Source organism: Tachysurus fulvidraco, chromosome 10 (assembly GCF_022655615.1).
Source record: "Tachysurus fulvidraco isolate hzauxx_2018 chromosome 10, HZAU_PFXX_2.0, whole genome shotgun sequence".
In the NCBI taxonomy this organism is placed as follows: Eukaryota; Metazoa; Chordata; class Actinopteri; order Siluriformes; family Bagridae; genus Tachysurus; species Tachysurus fulvidraco.
In genome coordinates, this window is record NC_062527.1 from 18,743,433 (window position 1) to 18,760,123 (window position 16,691).

The window sequence follows — 16,691 nt, forward strand, 5'->3', positions numbered from 1 at the left end:
AAAAACTCCTATAATACCCAGCCATCCCCAAAAGTTGCCTAAGCTCCCATTTAGTCCTGGGGCAAGAAAGGAGTCGATAGACCGAACCTTAGCTTCCCTGAGTTAAACAACACCTTGCCCCACCTGTTCACCCAGGTAGGTCACCATAGCTTGACCAAACTCACATTTTGCCAAGTTGAGCATAAGGGTGGCAGCTTGGAGGTGAGCAACCACTTTTATTAAGGTGCACACATGGCTTCCCCATGTATCTGTAAAAACAACCACATCATCATGGTAAGACTCACAGTTGTCCACATTACCTAGGACCTGAGATATTAGACACTGAAAGGTGAGCAGGAGCATTTTTTAGGCCAAGGGCCATGACAGTATATTGGAGGAACCTATCTGGTGTACTAAATGCAGAAATTTTTGATGCACATGGGGTGGTACCTGCCAATAGCCCTTCAGATAATCCAACTTTGTTACAAACTTAGTACTACCTATCTGACCAATCCAAATCAAAAGCTTTTATCAGGTTTTGGAACTAGTATGCAAGGTAGACTAGAGCTAGGCACAGCAAGACCATTTTCAATCAAATAATCTGTTTCATAATGGCATGCTTTGTGGGATTAACCCTGTATGCATGTTGTGTGAAATGTATGCTCCAGTGCTTCCTTATCAAATCACATTTACAAATGGGACTGTGTTGTAGCCAGCGGGTGTTTGGCTAATTCACAAGCTGCATGACATACTCTAGGACACTCTTGACTGGAGATTTCATAGAACTCTGAGACAAGAACTCTTCCTGTAACACCTTGAAAAAAGGGCCACAAACAGCGTGAACAAAAACTAATTCAGCTGGGCTGAACCCAAGAGACTCTTGCACTGCATCACGGATTGCAAATAATAATAAGGGAATCCCTTCATCCCAGTCCTTTCCCTGATTGGAACTGTAGGACTAAAGCATAGATTGTAATGTCTGATTAAACCTCTCTAAGGCACCTTGGGATTCAGGGTGGTTTGCACTAGATACCTTTTGGTAAATGTGCAGTTGCTTCATAACCTTTCTGAAAAGTGCAGACATAAAATTTTTAACCTTGGAGTATTGTACAGTACTTGCTGGGATGTATTCTGGCAACTCATAGGTGGTAAAAAAGGTTAGCAAGTAGGTATGGCCAATCTTGGTTCGAGGAAGGGTACCACACAGTCTATTAAAATTCTTTCAAAAGGCTCACCCATCACAGGTATAGGATGAATAGGGGCAGGGGGAATAGCCTGATTAGGTTTACCAGCTACTTGGCACACATGACAAGAATGACAATAACTGCTGACATCTGACTTCATACCATGCCAAAAGAAATGCTATAACACATGGTTAAAGTCTTTCTCACCCCTAAGTAGCCAGAGAGATCATGGTCATGGGAAACACTTAAAACTTGGGCTGTGTAGGCTTTGGAACCATCACAGGTTTGAAGGTGTCCATTTATGCATTAATAAGTTGTCATTAAAGTACTAAGCTGTTAAAAGCTAGCCAATTTTGACTTTCAGAGGTCACATCCTACACATAGTTTATCACATTCCTCCTTCACTACAGAAATAAATTGAATGTCTGGATCCATTGCAAAAATTCCTATGTGGTTTCACACATAGGAATAATACCACACATAAATGTGTCTAAATGATCATCAGCATCTTTAATTTTTTGGGCCTGGGCACAAGTCACCATACAAGAAGTAAAAAGAGAGGGAAATTTGTGTGACTGCTCATCACTTTCATTCAAAGTTGAGTTGTCAGTTACCACAGGCCAACAGAAAACCTTCCCATCAGCTAAATTGTTGCCCAAAATAAATGAAACACTTAACTGGCAACTGCGCACAAACTGAAACTATAACAAATCCAGCCACTACATTGAAATGAAGATAAACATTATGCAAAGGTCACTTCACTACCCCAAGTTCAATACCCTGAACCAGAACATCTGTACCACTAGACTTGTCTGATAGCAGGAAAATACCCTCCAAAATAAAAGACTCAGAATGCACACCGATTTAAAATCCAAACCCATGTCAGAAAGTGAAACCATACCATACATAATAAAAGGTTCAAATTTAGAATTAATGGAGGAAAGTGAAAGTAAACTGTCAGTGTTGTGGTGGTACATGCACTAAAGCAACACTTTTTGTGCTTTCCGTCGATTTTTGTGTATTAACACCAGACATTTTTAGGAGTATTCATAGAGACTTTCTAAGAAAAAAACAGTTCTGTGAGAAAGCATAAACTCGTTTGCAAAACAGAAGCATCAGCAAGCAAAGTGACTTTTTGTTCATTCTAATAGAACACTATTTTGTCAGAAAGACACGACTTAAGTTCTTTTAACTGTTCCAAAATTACAACCTTGTTTGCAGCGCACCTCTTATCAAACAAAGCAGATTTTTCATGCGCAAACTCAACATACATTTGGCTGGCGGTTTTGGCAGGTTTATGAAATTTTTGCTGATGGGTTTGGGAACAAGTTCATACGCTTTCAAGACAGATGATTTAACGATTTCATAATCCATACTCTGTTCTAACGATTATGCTGAACACACTTCCTGAGCATTCCCCACAAACTTGAATTGTAATAATAACATCCAAATGTTTCTAGGCCACTGCAGAGTGTCCACCTCTATGTAGAGAGAAAAATTCTTTCAGGATGACGTGCCCTATTTTAAACAACAAAGATATTAGTGTTTGTCCTGAATTCTGCATATTTTGTTGTTCGAGGTGCCACATGCTTGCACTTTCCCTGCTCTCCATTGACCTCATTTAACAAGTCAAGCATCAGCATTTTGGATCATTTGCAATGGACTAATTGTAATCATAAGTAGACCTGCAAGCAGTGAGTTGCAGTAGTCCAGTCTTGAAATGACAAGAGACTGAATAAGTACCTGAGCAGCCTATGAGGACAAAAATGGAAGAAACCGAAAACTGATGTTGTAGAGCAGAAACCGACATGAGCGTGTCACATTATCAACATGTGAGGAAAAGGACAGTTGATTGTCCATGGTTAGGGGAGGCCAGATCATTGTGTAGGGATATTGCAAGAGCCTCACTTGGGGATCAGTGTTGGGCAATAACCCCTTACTGTAATGCAGTTACTTTTGACAGTAACTAATACTCTAACACATTACTTTTTAAATAAATTAACTCTGTTACCATATGGTGCGGTTGTCTGTTCCTTTTTTAAATTAATTAATTTTGGCTGAAGTGTAGCCTAACCTGTTTACAGCAGCGACGCATTGTAGGATTGGTGGATGCCAACCTGTAAACACGAAGAAGATGCACTGTGGGCATGTTTCCGTTTATTTAACTATGTGAGGCAGTAATGGCAAGTCAAGGCGAGAGCAAGACGAGTTTCTCAAAGTGGAAATATGCTCATTATTTCACTTTAGTTGAGCATAAAGACAAAAACCTTTATTCAAATGTAAGCTGTGTCTTTCTGGTTTGAAGGTCCTATCTACTGCGATAAACAGAAATTACAATCTGTCAAAGCACCTCCAGAAACTACATGCCTCGACAAAGCTAGAAGCTAACCCTGTGTTGGTGGACACACTCGAAGTAAATCAAGCCCCTGCAGCCAAACAGCAGTGACTAGATTTTAACTGGACTGTTAGCCAGGGACAGATCAACAAACAGTTTTGTGTTTGTATAGACCATAATGCATAAAAGGGCATTAATGGGAACATTAAAGAATGTTTTTTAAAAAAGTAAATAAAAAGTTACGTTTAACAGTAACCCATTACCTTTTGGTGTAAGTACTCAACAAAGTAATTGAGTTACATTTTGAATGAAGTATCTAGTAACTGTAACTAGTTACTATTTCTTAGTAACTAGCACAACACTGGTGGGGATGAATCACCAGGGATGATCAACAGTTCAGTTTTTCTGGGATTGAGTTTCAGCTGTTACTGATGGCTTTTGCATACAGAGCAGGTTTCTTCAGGATGGGAATAACCCTTGCTCTCTTTAAGGAAATTGGTACATGATGAGATGATAGGAATCCATTGATGACTGTGGTGATCAGGAGCAGCAGTGGGTAGCTGTTAGGATTGCAAGACTGGATAAGTTGTTAAATCTCTTCTGCTGCTATGGTTGAGAAATGTGACAATGAGTAGAAGTCAGAGTAGAAATAAAAGTCTGGCAGATTTTCTCAATCTTCTTTGTTATATTTATATTAACACCTTCCAGTGTCACCCATATAAGGATGGGTTCCCCTTTGAGTCTGGGGTTTCAAGGTTTGAGTCTCAAGGTTTCTTCCTTTACCAATCTAAGGGAGTTCTTCCTTGCCACTGCTGCCTGAGTCAGCTCAGACTTGATCATTGGGGATAAATACATACACATTCTGAACTAAATATATCTAATATTAATTTTGAATTTTGTATTCTATTAATCTTTATTATTCTTTATATTAACCTTTTGTTCTTTGTTTATGTTCTGTAAAGCTGCTTTGAGACAATGTCAATTGTAAAAAGTGCAATGCAAATGAACGTGAATTGAATTGAATTAAAAAGAAGCAAAGTCTTCAGCAGTCAGTGAGGATAAAGCAGGTGTTAGCGGGGGTTTTGAGTAGTGAAGAGAAGATGTTGTGTAGATAATGAGGATCATGTGCAGAAGCTTTTCCTTTCAGAAAGAAGTCTTGGCAGAAGTCACATCTGAAGTGAACTTGGCCAGGAGTGTACTGTGTGTACTGTGTACTGAGTGTTTTTTTACTTTCTCTCTACTAATCTTAGTTTACAACATGTTACACAGCTGTCTCCTGGATCAGGTCTTATTTGTCTGATTGTTTCAGTTTGTAGGTGTAATTGGTGACATCTGTACGCATACGAAGGTTATCATCAGAGTTCCACAATGTTCTATTTTAGGCCTAATGCTCTTTCCCATATATATTATATCTCTGTGTAAAAATATTAGAAAAACTTATTATTAGGTTCCACTATTATACTGATGATATAGAGTGATAGTTTTTAGCAAAGCAAGATAAAATAAATCTTAATAAGGTTGCAAAATGTGTTAAGGACATTAGACAGTGGGTGTTAATTAACTTATTGTAAATACAGAAGTGTGTTTTTTTTTTTTTTTTTACTATAACCCAGTAATACCTAAATGTAGAAAAAAATAGCAAAATCTCTTTTGACCTAATGCGGCCAGAAGTAAGGTTGCAGATTCTGTAGTACATATGCAGCAGTAAAAGTTTTGTTGTGATTATTGACTCTCTTTTAAGTTGAAGCACATGTAGATAATATTACTAGGATAACCATCTTAGCTTTTTAGTACAGTATGTGTAATATATAGTATTAGAAATATAGTCATGGTTTTCAGGTATAATTTCCATATCCATTGTGACAGTATTTTACTGACACAAATACTGACAATACATGATTATTATTATGGTCAAATGTCTTTCTCATGATTAATCAGGTTCTAAAGCAGATACTGAGACCGATTCCTTGGTGACTTGTGTATGATGTGTATAATCAACAATATAAAACAGCCGTGTTTACTGATTCAAAAGCTTTTATTAATAATTCAAAGGAGGACATTGCAGCGATCCACACACTGAACACATATTTAGGTGATAAGAAGAAGAGCTGAGTTAAAGAGTTAAAGGAATGTGTGAGCTCACGTTAATAAGACAAATGAAATGATGAGAGTGGATGATTTGAGCAGTTAAAGCCACATGTAGCACTCAGTGAAGGTGAGGTGAGCTGAGTAAAGTGTGTGTGAGCTCACAGCTCTGAGCACTGCTCTGTGTTCACTGTGCTCACCACAGTAGGTTGGTTGTCTTTGGAGGCCTCACAGGTCACCACCTTGTTCCTCCACTGATCCGGGTGGAGGCTCAGCGTGCTGCTCCAGCTGTAGAGGCCGTCCGCGTTCAGAATAGCGGCGCTGTGGCTTGTCCCCGAGCTCCAGCTGCTGCCGTCAACCTTCCAGCTCAACTTCCAGTCGGAGGGGAAGCCCTTGTGGGCCACACACACGAGTGTGACCTTCTCCTGCTGCAGCTCCACACTGGAGGGGGACAGCACTGTCACACTGGGCTGGATGTCACCCACACACACACCCACACACACACACACACACACACACACACACACACACACACACACACACACACACACACACACACACACACAGAGTCACAGTCTCTGAGATATTAAATGTAGCTAGAATAAATCAGTGAAACTCTGTTACAGTCATTTGCACAAACAATTATATAAATGTTATTTCAATTAGAACGAGCTATTGTCACTAAAGTCAGACACATTTTATGAAACTTCTAAAATAAGTGAAATTCGAATAAGAAACTTATTTCATACAAACATTAAAAACAAACATTTAAACGGACATTTCCTAATAGTGAATTTGAAAAACAAGTTGCTATAAAATATTCATTCATTCATTTTCTACCGCTTTATCCGAACTACCTCGGGTCACGGGGAGCCTGTGCCTATCTCAGGCGTCATCGGGCATCAAGGCAGGATACACCCTGGACGGAGTGCCAACCCATCGCAGGGCACACACACACACACACACACACTCTCATTCACTCACGCAATCACACACTACGGACAATTTTCCAGAGATGCCAATCAACCTACCATGCATGTCTTTGGACCGGGGGAGGAAACCGGAGTACCCGGAGGAAACCCCCGAGGCACGGGGAGAACATGCAAACTCCACACACACAAGGCGGAGGCGGGAATCGAACCCCGACCCTGGAGGTGTGAGGCGAACGTGCTACCCACTAAGCCACCGTGCCCCCGCTATAAAATATTGATTTTGTAAATTTTAAAATAATTCTGAACACACTCCATTTCAACCATTAATCTGAACACACTCCATTTCAGTCATTAACCTGAACACACTCCATTTCAGTCATTAATCTGAACACACTCCATTTCAGTCATTAACCTGAACACACTCCATTTCAGTCATTAATCTGAACACACTCAATTTCAGTCATTAGTAAACAGGTTACTTACGGCCTACAGACAGTTTGGTTCCTCCACCAAAAATGATCCACAGTAATACATTCCTATGAAGGCGTCGTACAAAAACCTCTGTCACACTACAGTGAACACACACACACACACACACGTTCAGTAATTCTGGTTATAGTGAGAGATAAGTGATGAGATTCTCCTGAGAATTTCAAGGAAAATAAACAAATCTATGAACTTTACATTTCTCTATCTAATTCATTTGTTCATTTGAAGTCTTTAGAGGCCATGCATTATAATATTTTCTTATTTAATGTTTTGTTGTGATAACAACATAATTTTCTCGTTATCAAGACATAAATGTTGTTTTGTTGTGATCACGACTTAATTTTCTCATGATCTCTGCATATATCCAAATTTCAATATGTAATGGATTATTATAACTTTAAGCCTTTACTCACATAACACTCTAAATTGTTTTGTACATGTTTTGTCACACATTTATTTAAATAAACATTTTATATTAAATAATTGTTCTGTGATGTAAGAACTTTCCTTGCTTTCCTCTTTTAGCGCTATTAACAGTATTATACGTGCAGCTAGTTTAACTGTGCTTTCAGAAACAGCAGCAGGATTAACGACAGTAAGGTCATTATATTGTCTTCACAGACATCACAGCCTCCCTCTTAAGTGTCAGACATTAATGTGGAAGTTATCAATCACATGAAAAAAAGCACACCTTTTTTACTGCAATGTTCTTATGCAGACATCATGAGGAACTTAAGTCATTATCACAACAAAACAACTTTTATGTTTATATAACAAGAACACAAAAACAAATCATATATTAATGTACTAATGCATGGCACTATTTTCCAGAAAATCTCCATCTGACTCCAGAAGTAACATCCACACAATAACTCTGTAGTAATGTGAGAATGACAGTAAGACTGGGGGAATGTGGTAAAGGTGTTTCCATACTTAGAGGACACTTTGCATTGGCAGCACATGCTTCAGTGATCTGGGAGTGTTTATAGTGCTGTGACTTTAACACTTCATGACTGAGAGCTGCTGCTACAGCAACTTCACCCACAGCTACCATGACACTGATCCTCTGGACTCAAGGTCAGACACTGCTTCATATTTTATCTCTACAATCATCTGTTCATACTAATACACTTATTGTTTCTATTAGAATATTTCAGTTTCATGCTGCGTTATTGTGTATTTTTCAGAATGCAGAGGTCAAGTCACAGTAACTCAGACTCCTGCAGTGACATCTGTTCTTCCAGGAGAAACAGTCACCATCAACTGTAAAACCAGTCAGGCAGTGTACACAACCTCATATGGTGAACGTTTACACTGCTATCAGCAGAAACCTGGAGAAGCTCCTAAACCCCTAATTAAATATGTAAATCAGCTACAGTCAGGTATTCCAGCTCGTTTCAGTGGCAGTGGATCTGGATCTGATTTCACTCTGACCATCATTGGAGTCCAGACTGAAGATGCAGGAGATTACTACTGTCAGAGTAGGCATTACATCAGTAGTGCCACCCTGTACACACTGTGTTATAGAGTCGTACAAAAACATCCCTCAGTCAGATTGTAGAGAGACTGAACTGCTGCTGCTGGGAACGACTGCAGGTGATGAGTTGGAGGATGTGATACAACACAATGACACTCTGTGGAGGAGAAAAAGCACATCACACTAACTCACAACTCACATTAGAGATCTCTTAATAATCATCACATCACAGTGAACACAGTTCATCACATCCATTACTGTAAGATAAATCATTTTCTCATTACATGACTTTGTTTAATGACATTCATGACAGGGAAGGCAGGCAGGGGAAGATCGATGACCACAAACCAATTTGTGAAATCTTGCCAGCTTCACTGACGAAGCTTATTGGATGAATAGTGGAAGATTACACCCTAACAAGAAAGAAGTCCAAATAACATGAGTGAGATTATTCACATATTCACAACAAATTCATAACGTAACTCTGACCAATTATTCTCTGTGATATTGCAGTGCTTTTTCAATTGCTAACAACCATCCCTCAATTCTGAAGCCATTTTAACAAAGCTTTTCATACAGTCTGCAACAGAAACATGAATCTTGGCCAAAAAAGTGAACTTGTTAGATTAAAACACAGGCAAGAATTCTGACCATTTGGGGTCACTCATAACAAAATGGTTTTACATTAATTATACTAATAACATCAAGGATTACAGAAATAATGTACTTACTTTTCTTTTAAAGTTTGAATGATTTTTCACCCAAATCAGTAAATCCTGATCAATCACATGAAAATAAATTGCAATTGTACACTGAGTTAAAAAGAGTGCGATTGGAATGGAAGTAGTGCTTTGCACAGTGCTGTCTATGTGCAGAAGTAGGAAAGTGTGTGCAAACTGAACAATTGTGTAAGTTGATCTAATGAAAAAGAAGTGTGGGTGTTGTGGGGGATTAGGGGCATTGAGAGGGGTTCAGTATGTTGAATGCTGGGTGGTAGAAGCCTAGCCTGCTGGTATGGCAGCAAAGGCTCTTTTAGTGTTTCTTGGATGGGAGAAGTTTGAGCAGTCTAGGACTGGAGTAAGATATGTCTTTAATGATCCTCTTCAACCTCTGTTAAAATGATTGCATAAGGTTTCTTCTATCTACTTTATACTTGTATTTGGTTTACATAATACACCATTCTCAGATTTGCTCAGAAGACCTGAAAATTTCCTTGTTCATCCATGGCTTCTGGTTGGGGAAAGTTAAAAGCAGGCTGAGTTCAACTCTGTGTGTTGTGTTTGAGTGAGTTTGACTGAATAAGCATGAACATCTGCTGAAAGTGTTGATCTATTCTGGGACTTATGCAAGTCAGAGTTTCATGCCACTGCACACTGAGAGTGTGTGTTTGTGCGTGTGTTTCACAGGGTAAAACTGTATCTTTATATAACTGTGTAAGCAGGTTCGCTTTCACATCTTATTTCTGTTATAATTTGCATAACAGACTGAAATAAACCTTTCAGTTTAAGAACTTAATTAATCCAAAAAATTAATAAATAATTCATAAGAATTCTTCCATTAGTTCAAAATATGTAATAAGGGTAAAGGCATTGGTGGACATTGGAGATGAAAGTACTGTAGATCAATAATAAAACACCTGTAACTGAGCTAGAATCTAGATCTACATCTAATTAATTACTGGAAAATGGAAACAAAAAACAGTGAAACAAAAGCATGGATCTAAATTTGGAACCTGTGACAAAGATTAAATGAAAAACATAATAAATTGTTCAGAATTGCAAAAACAAAAGAGTAATGAAAAGTGAATTTGTATTTTAGAATAACCTCACATGGCTGAGACAAAATGGACATCAAGCTCTTTATGAGGACCAAGCCCCTTTTCACATGCTGTCCCAAACATAGGCAAGCAATCAAAGACAATTTACATCATCCTTTATGAATCAGTAGGGATCACACCATGTTTAAGAACTCAGAAGGGCTTGAAATGATCAGCCATTGGGAATGAACTTGAATGTCATTTTATAAAACTAAATCCAGTGTTTTTTATATTGTTGTTGCATAATTATTGACACATAAAAACATTAACAAGTAGTGCAATGTATTAATGAACAGCTAATGCTGCAACATGTTCAGCAAATATGTTTTATGTTACATTTACAGCATTTGGCAGATGCCCTTATCCAGAGCGACGTACATAAGTACTTAAATCTCTAACATTGAATACATTAATGATGGTTCACTAGGTTACATACTTAAGATACCATGAGTTTAAAACATTTGTTCAAAGTTACAATGAAAAAGTGTCAAAGGTTTTTGTTTTGTTTTTTGTTTTTTTAATGCAAAAGATAAGGAAAGTAATGCTAGTTGAAGTGTTTCCTGAATAAGTAGGTCTTCAACCACCGCTTGATAATAGCCAGTGACTCAGCTGTCCGGACCTCTAGGGGAAGTTCATTCCACTACCTTGGTGCCAGAACAGAGAAGAGTCTTGTAGTATACATGCCTCTTACCCTGAGAGATGGTGGAACCAGTCGAGCAGTGCTGGTAGATCGGGGGTTGCGGGGTGCAGTGCGAGGAATGATGAGGGCTTTGAGGTAAGATGGAGCTGGTCCATTTTTGGCTTTGTAGGCCAGCATCAGTGTTTTGAATCGGATGCATGCAGCTACCGGAAGCCAGTGGAGGGATCGCAGCAGTGGGGTGGTATGCTTTGGCAGGTTGAAAACAAGCCGGGCAGCTGCATTTTGGATCATTTGCAGAGGACGGATTCCGTTCATAGGTAGACCTGCCAGCAGTGCATTGCAGTAATCCAGTCTAGAAATGACAAGAGACTGAACAAGTACCTGAGCAGTCTGTGTAGACAAAAATGGCCAAATCCTTCTAATGTTGTAGAGAAGAAACCGACATGAGCGAGTCACATTAGCAACATGAGAGGAAAAGGACAGTTGATTGTCCATGGTTACCCCAAGGTTGCGAGCTGTGGCTGAAGGGGAGATCAGATCGTTGTGCAAGGATATAGCAAGATCATGACCTGGGGATGAATCACCTAGGATGAACAGCAGTTCAGTTTTGCTAGGATTGAGCTTTAACTGATGAGCAGTCATCCATGATGAAATTTCTGCCAGACATGCTGATATCCAATCAGAAGCTGTGGCATCTGAGGGTTGGAAAGAGAAGATAAGTTGTGTATCATCAGCATAGCAGTGGTAAGAGAACCCATGTGATGAAATAACTTCCCCAAGAGAGTGAGTATACAGGGAGAAAAGAAGAGGACCAAGTACTGGGCCCTCTGATCTGACCAGATACCATGGATCTATTGACGATAGTGGAAATGAAGGGCAAAAGGTCTTGCAAGATGGTCTGGAACATAGTGGTAGGGAGTGGATCCAATGGGCAGGTGGTAGGATTGCAGGACTGGATGAGATGTAAAAACTCTTCTGCTGCCACAGTTGAGAAATGTGAGAACGAAGGTGTAGGAGAATGCATACTCTGAGATGTAAGTGCAGTCAGGGCTGAAGGGAAGGTCCGGCAGATTTCCTCAATCTTCTCTTGGTAGAAAGAAGCAAAGTCTTCTGCAGTCAGGGAGGATGAAGAAGGTGGAGCCGGGGGGTTGAGCAGAGAAGAGATGATGTTGTGGAATTTCCGAGGGTCGTGTGAGGAAGCTTCAAGCTTTTCCTTGTAGAAGGAAGTCTTGGCAGAAGTCACATCTGAGGAGAACTTGACAAGAAGTATTCGGTAAAAATCAAAATCTGCATCAAGTTGTGATTTCTTCCACTTTCTCTCTGATGATCTTAGCTTTCTTCAATTGTTGCACAGTACATCTGAAGACTAAGGAGCAGAACAAGAAGTTTTCTTGGGTTTAGTGAACATAGGGCAGAGGAAGTCCATAGTTGAAGAAAGAGATGAGAGGAAAGTATCTGTGGCTGAGTCCAAGAGAAAAATACTCAGGATCAGGAAGGGAAGAAAGAGTGCCAGAAGCTACAGATGAAGGGGAGACAGACTGAAGGTTGCGGCGGGTAAGAGCGATGGGGTGAGAGGTAGTTTTAGGTAGGATAGGTAGAGTGATGGTGAAGGATACCAGGTGATGATCAGAGACGTGTAGTGGGGTAGCGGTCACGTCTGTAGCTTCAGAAGGACGGGTGAAACCCAGGTCCAGGACATTGCCTCCTTTGTGTGTGGGGATGTAGCTGTTGAGTGTGAGGGAGAAAGAGTCGAGAAGAGACAGGAGGGAAGAAGAATGTAGCTTGTCAGAGGGGAGGTTGAAGTCACCAAGCACTGTCAGGGGGGAGCTATCGGAAGGGAAAGCACCAAGCAGTGAGTCCATTTCTTCCAGGAAGTCTCCTAGGGGACCAGGAGGGCGGCAGACAACAATGATAACAAGCAGGAACAGACAACATACTACACCAAACAATGACTAACCCCAGGTAAGTGGACAAAGAGTAGATATAGTGACAGGAACCAATGACAAAGCAGAGACAATCAGAGACAAAGACAACACACCTGGAGGAAAGATTGAGTACAATTAGCGTCCATGGTTATCAAGAAGTGGGCGGAGCAAACAATTAACAACAGGGCAAGGCAGCAGACAGAAACAGTACAAAAACACAGAGAGACTTATTACAGAACCCCGCCCCTACGAGCGGCTTCCAGACGCTCCTAAAGCCGCAGAAACCAGTCCAGGAGGGCGGAGTGAAGGCACAACAAGGGTGTGAGGGCGGGTCGAGTTTGTGTTGCGGCAGAGCTGGCCGAGCAGGAGGTCAGGGCGGTGCCGGCAGAGCAGGAGGCCAGGGCGGCGCCGGCAGAGCAGGAGGCCAGGGCGGCGCCGGCAGAGCAGGAGGCCAGGGCGGAGCCGGGGGAGCAGGAGGCCAGGGCGGAGCCGGGGGAGCAGGAGGCCAGGGCGGAGCCGGCAGAACAAGAGGCCAGGGCGGAGCTGGCAAAGCAGGATACCAGGGTGGTGCTGCAGGTGGAGACAGAGACCAGAGCAGAGCTGGAGACCAGTGTGGTGCCACAGGTCGAGCCAGAGACCAGAGCAGGACTGGAGACCAGGGTGGTGCCGCAGGCAGAACCAGAGACCAGAGCAGGGCTGGAGACCAGGGTGGTGCCACAGCTCGAGCCAGAGACCAGAGCAGGACTGGAGACCAGGGTGGTGCCGCAGGCCAAGCCAGGGACCATAACGGAGTTGGCAGACAGGGTGGTGCTGAAGGCGGAGCCCCACACCAGAGCAGTGTCGGAGACCAGAGCGGGGCTGCCGATGCACTCAGTGAGCTGGCCGTGATTGCAACCCATGGTGGTGCTGGGGGTGCTCTGAGCCTGTAAACAGGGACAGGAGGTAGAGGGGCTGGCAAATCCAGTGAAACAAAACACAAGACAGATAACACAGGAAAATTGGTTGGTTCAGGCCAGGCAGAGAGTTCAGGGAGCTTGAGTGTAACCATGTTGACTGTGTTCTCTGACTCAGTCATTTCGGTCGACCCGGCTGGTTCGGCTGGTTCCGTCGGGCCTCAGCCGAGCTTGCCGGTATGGTAGCCATGTGCACCGGCGCGGTCACAGGTGTGCACGGGACTGGGCTGGACAGAGGCACTGTAGGGCATTTGGGCGTCCGTGGCTGTTTTGGCTCCATAGCCCACAGACCCCGATGCTTGCTGCCCTCCCCAAAAAATATTATAGGCCAGCTTCCATCTCTCCACTGCCCATGGTTACCGAGGACCTGCCCAGGAGCAACGCCAAGTTTACAAAATCCAACGATCCTATCTCTCGGCTAGTCGGCATTAAGTAGCACACCTTTCTCTCCAGTCCATGCCTGAAGATGTCTTTCAGGGCCTTTTCCCCAAAGTCCACCTGGTTACACAGGTCCACGAATACCTCCGTGTATTCCTCAATTAGAGAATCTTCCTGACGGAGGCAAAACAAAATTTCTGCTGGATCCATAGTGGTTAGTCGTTCTGTCATGATTTAGACAAAGGCAAGTGAGGATCCTAATGCAGTTTACTATTTAATAAACAAAACAAGAAACGGGCAGGCAAAACAAGGCAGAACACTGAACAGAACCGGGAACAGGAACAGACAACATACTACACCAAACAATGACTAACCCCAGGGAAGTGGACAAACAGAGTAGATATAGTGATAGGAACCAATGACAAAGCAGAGACAATCAGAGACAAAGACAACACACCTGGAGGAAAGATATAGTACAATTAGTGTCCATGGTAATCAAGAAGTGGGTGGAGCAAACAATTAACAACAGGGCAAGGCAGCAGACAGAAACAGGACAAAAACACAGACAGACTTATTACACTATATCACGCTGCTCCAACTTTCTTTGTCTTCAGGAAGCGCTCTGTGTATGTGTGTCCTTTGTCACTGTCTGTCAAGTGCAGGGAGAGAAAAAATATATATTTTAGGGAAAGCTAGGCGAGGGACATAAAATATGTTATAGTCCAAGCATTTTAACACTAGATTTACTGACCTTTTTATTTTCTGGTGCAGGTCCCGAGGTGTGATTCCCCCCTGTTGAGATTTTCACAGTTCTTCTGCCCTGCTTTTTTTGTGCAAACACCCCCATCACCTGTGAGGCCTGGCACATTTGCATTTGTTCACTCAGAGTAGCTCAGATCCAAGGCAGGCCAAACCTCTGTGTGTGACATGGAAACCTTCACGGCCAATCTATACAAAATAGTCCATACCTTGGGTCTATTTGACTCATCTGGAAAGTTTAATGTGTCATAACTTGGGTTTCCTTCTACATATTTGCCTGAAATTTACCAGGATTGTTCCAAATTAAGAACTTTGCAAGTAAAATTAATTTTGTGTATTTTTGTTGAACTATGTGTTCGTAAAATAAATACTTTCCTCCTCAAGTCCTCCCGAGTCAATTTGACCCGGCCACATTTAATGGGGCAATAGGTCACACGTTTGCCCTTTTCAGCGCAATGAACAGAGATACAGACACAAAAATGGACACATAAAATGTCCACTAACACACGCACCCAAAACACACAACACACACACGTGCCCACACATACACACACACAAACACACACAAATTCGGCATTGCATTTCATTAGGCCTCCAGAAAAAGAAATAAAAGCCACACATTTTTTAATATTTCACACTTTTGATATGCCTTTGCCTAGCAGAGGCAGAATATGATCTACGGAAATGATGCTACACACACACACACACAAACACACAAATTGGGCATTGCATTTCATTAGGCCTCCAGAAAAAAAAAAGCTACACATATTTCACACATTTGATATGCCTTTGCCTAGCAAAGGGCAAAATATGATCTACCGAAATGATGCTACACACACACACACACACACACACACACACACACACACACACACACACACACACACACACACATCATGTGTTTTCATATTGAAATCATATTTGTTTTCTCTCTCTTATTTATGAATTTAGTTGCTTCAGTCAGCTTTGACCTGGGGATGTTTGACATACACCAGCCAGTGGTTATCCAAAATAATATTTAATAATTTCTGCTTATTTTACTTAAAAACATGGTAAGCTTTTTGAGAGTTTAGTCGTATCACATTGACTTCTGCTTTTGTTTTATTTTTTTGTTGGTTTGTTTTTTGGAGTTTTAACCAATTCCTTCTCTGTTTCCTATTTATCTTATTTATCCTCCAAACAGTGGGCATCATTTATCAAGCTAGATATGAGATTTGGTATTCATAAAAATGTTTGAAATCTACTCATGCTCCTGATTGTATATAAACTAATGTATAAAATAAAATAACTAATGATCATCTTAAAATCATGTCATTTGCACGGATTACAGAATTTTTGTATATGCAATATCCTGCTAAAATAAATTTCTTACTTTTACATGATTTATCAGATGCCTTATTCAGAGCAACTTACAGAAGATCTTAGAAACACATCCTAATGCTAATTCAGTAGGTCAGGTATAAGATCAAGAACATTTAGTTTTATTACCATGAACATTTTATATTAGTGCCATAAATTAAAGAATAACTCTCTCTGTGTTTGTCCCAAGAGACGATAAAATGAGAGGATTGCATTAAAAAGGCTATCTGCTTTAAAAACCTGAACAGGTACAACGACAACAACAACAGTGAATTGAGGAATAAAAAATTAATAATATGCTAGCAATGAAACAAATCATTCAGTTATGATATAAAATGGTGTTGTATTAATTGAGGATGGTCTGTTGTGTTGGTGCATAT

At 41.1% G+C, this 16,691-nt stretch overlaps 2 gene segments (V, D, J or C); one reads left to right on the forward strand and one right to left on the reverse strand.

Annotated features, from left to right (window-relative positions):
* Positions 1 to 5,726: 5,726 nt before the first annotated feature.
* On the reverse strand, positions 5,727 to 7,935 carry LOC125145709. The segment is given in 2 exon segments: positions 5,727 to 6,053; positions 7,852 to 7,935. Coding segments are annotated over 2 exon segments (393 nt in total).
* On the forward strand, positions 7,740 to 8,576 carry LOC125145753. The segment is given in 2 exon segments: positions 7,740 to 8,081; positions 8,192 to 8,576. Coding segments are annotated over 2 exon segments (399 nt in total).
* The last annotated feature ends 8,115 nt before the right edge of the window (positions 8,577 to 16,691 follow it).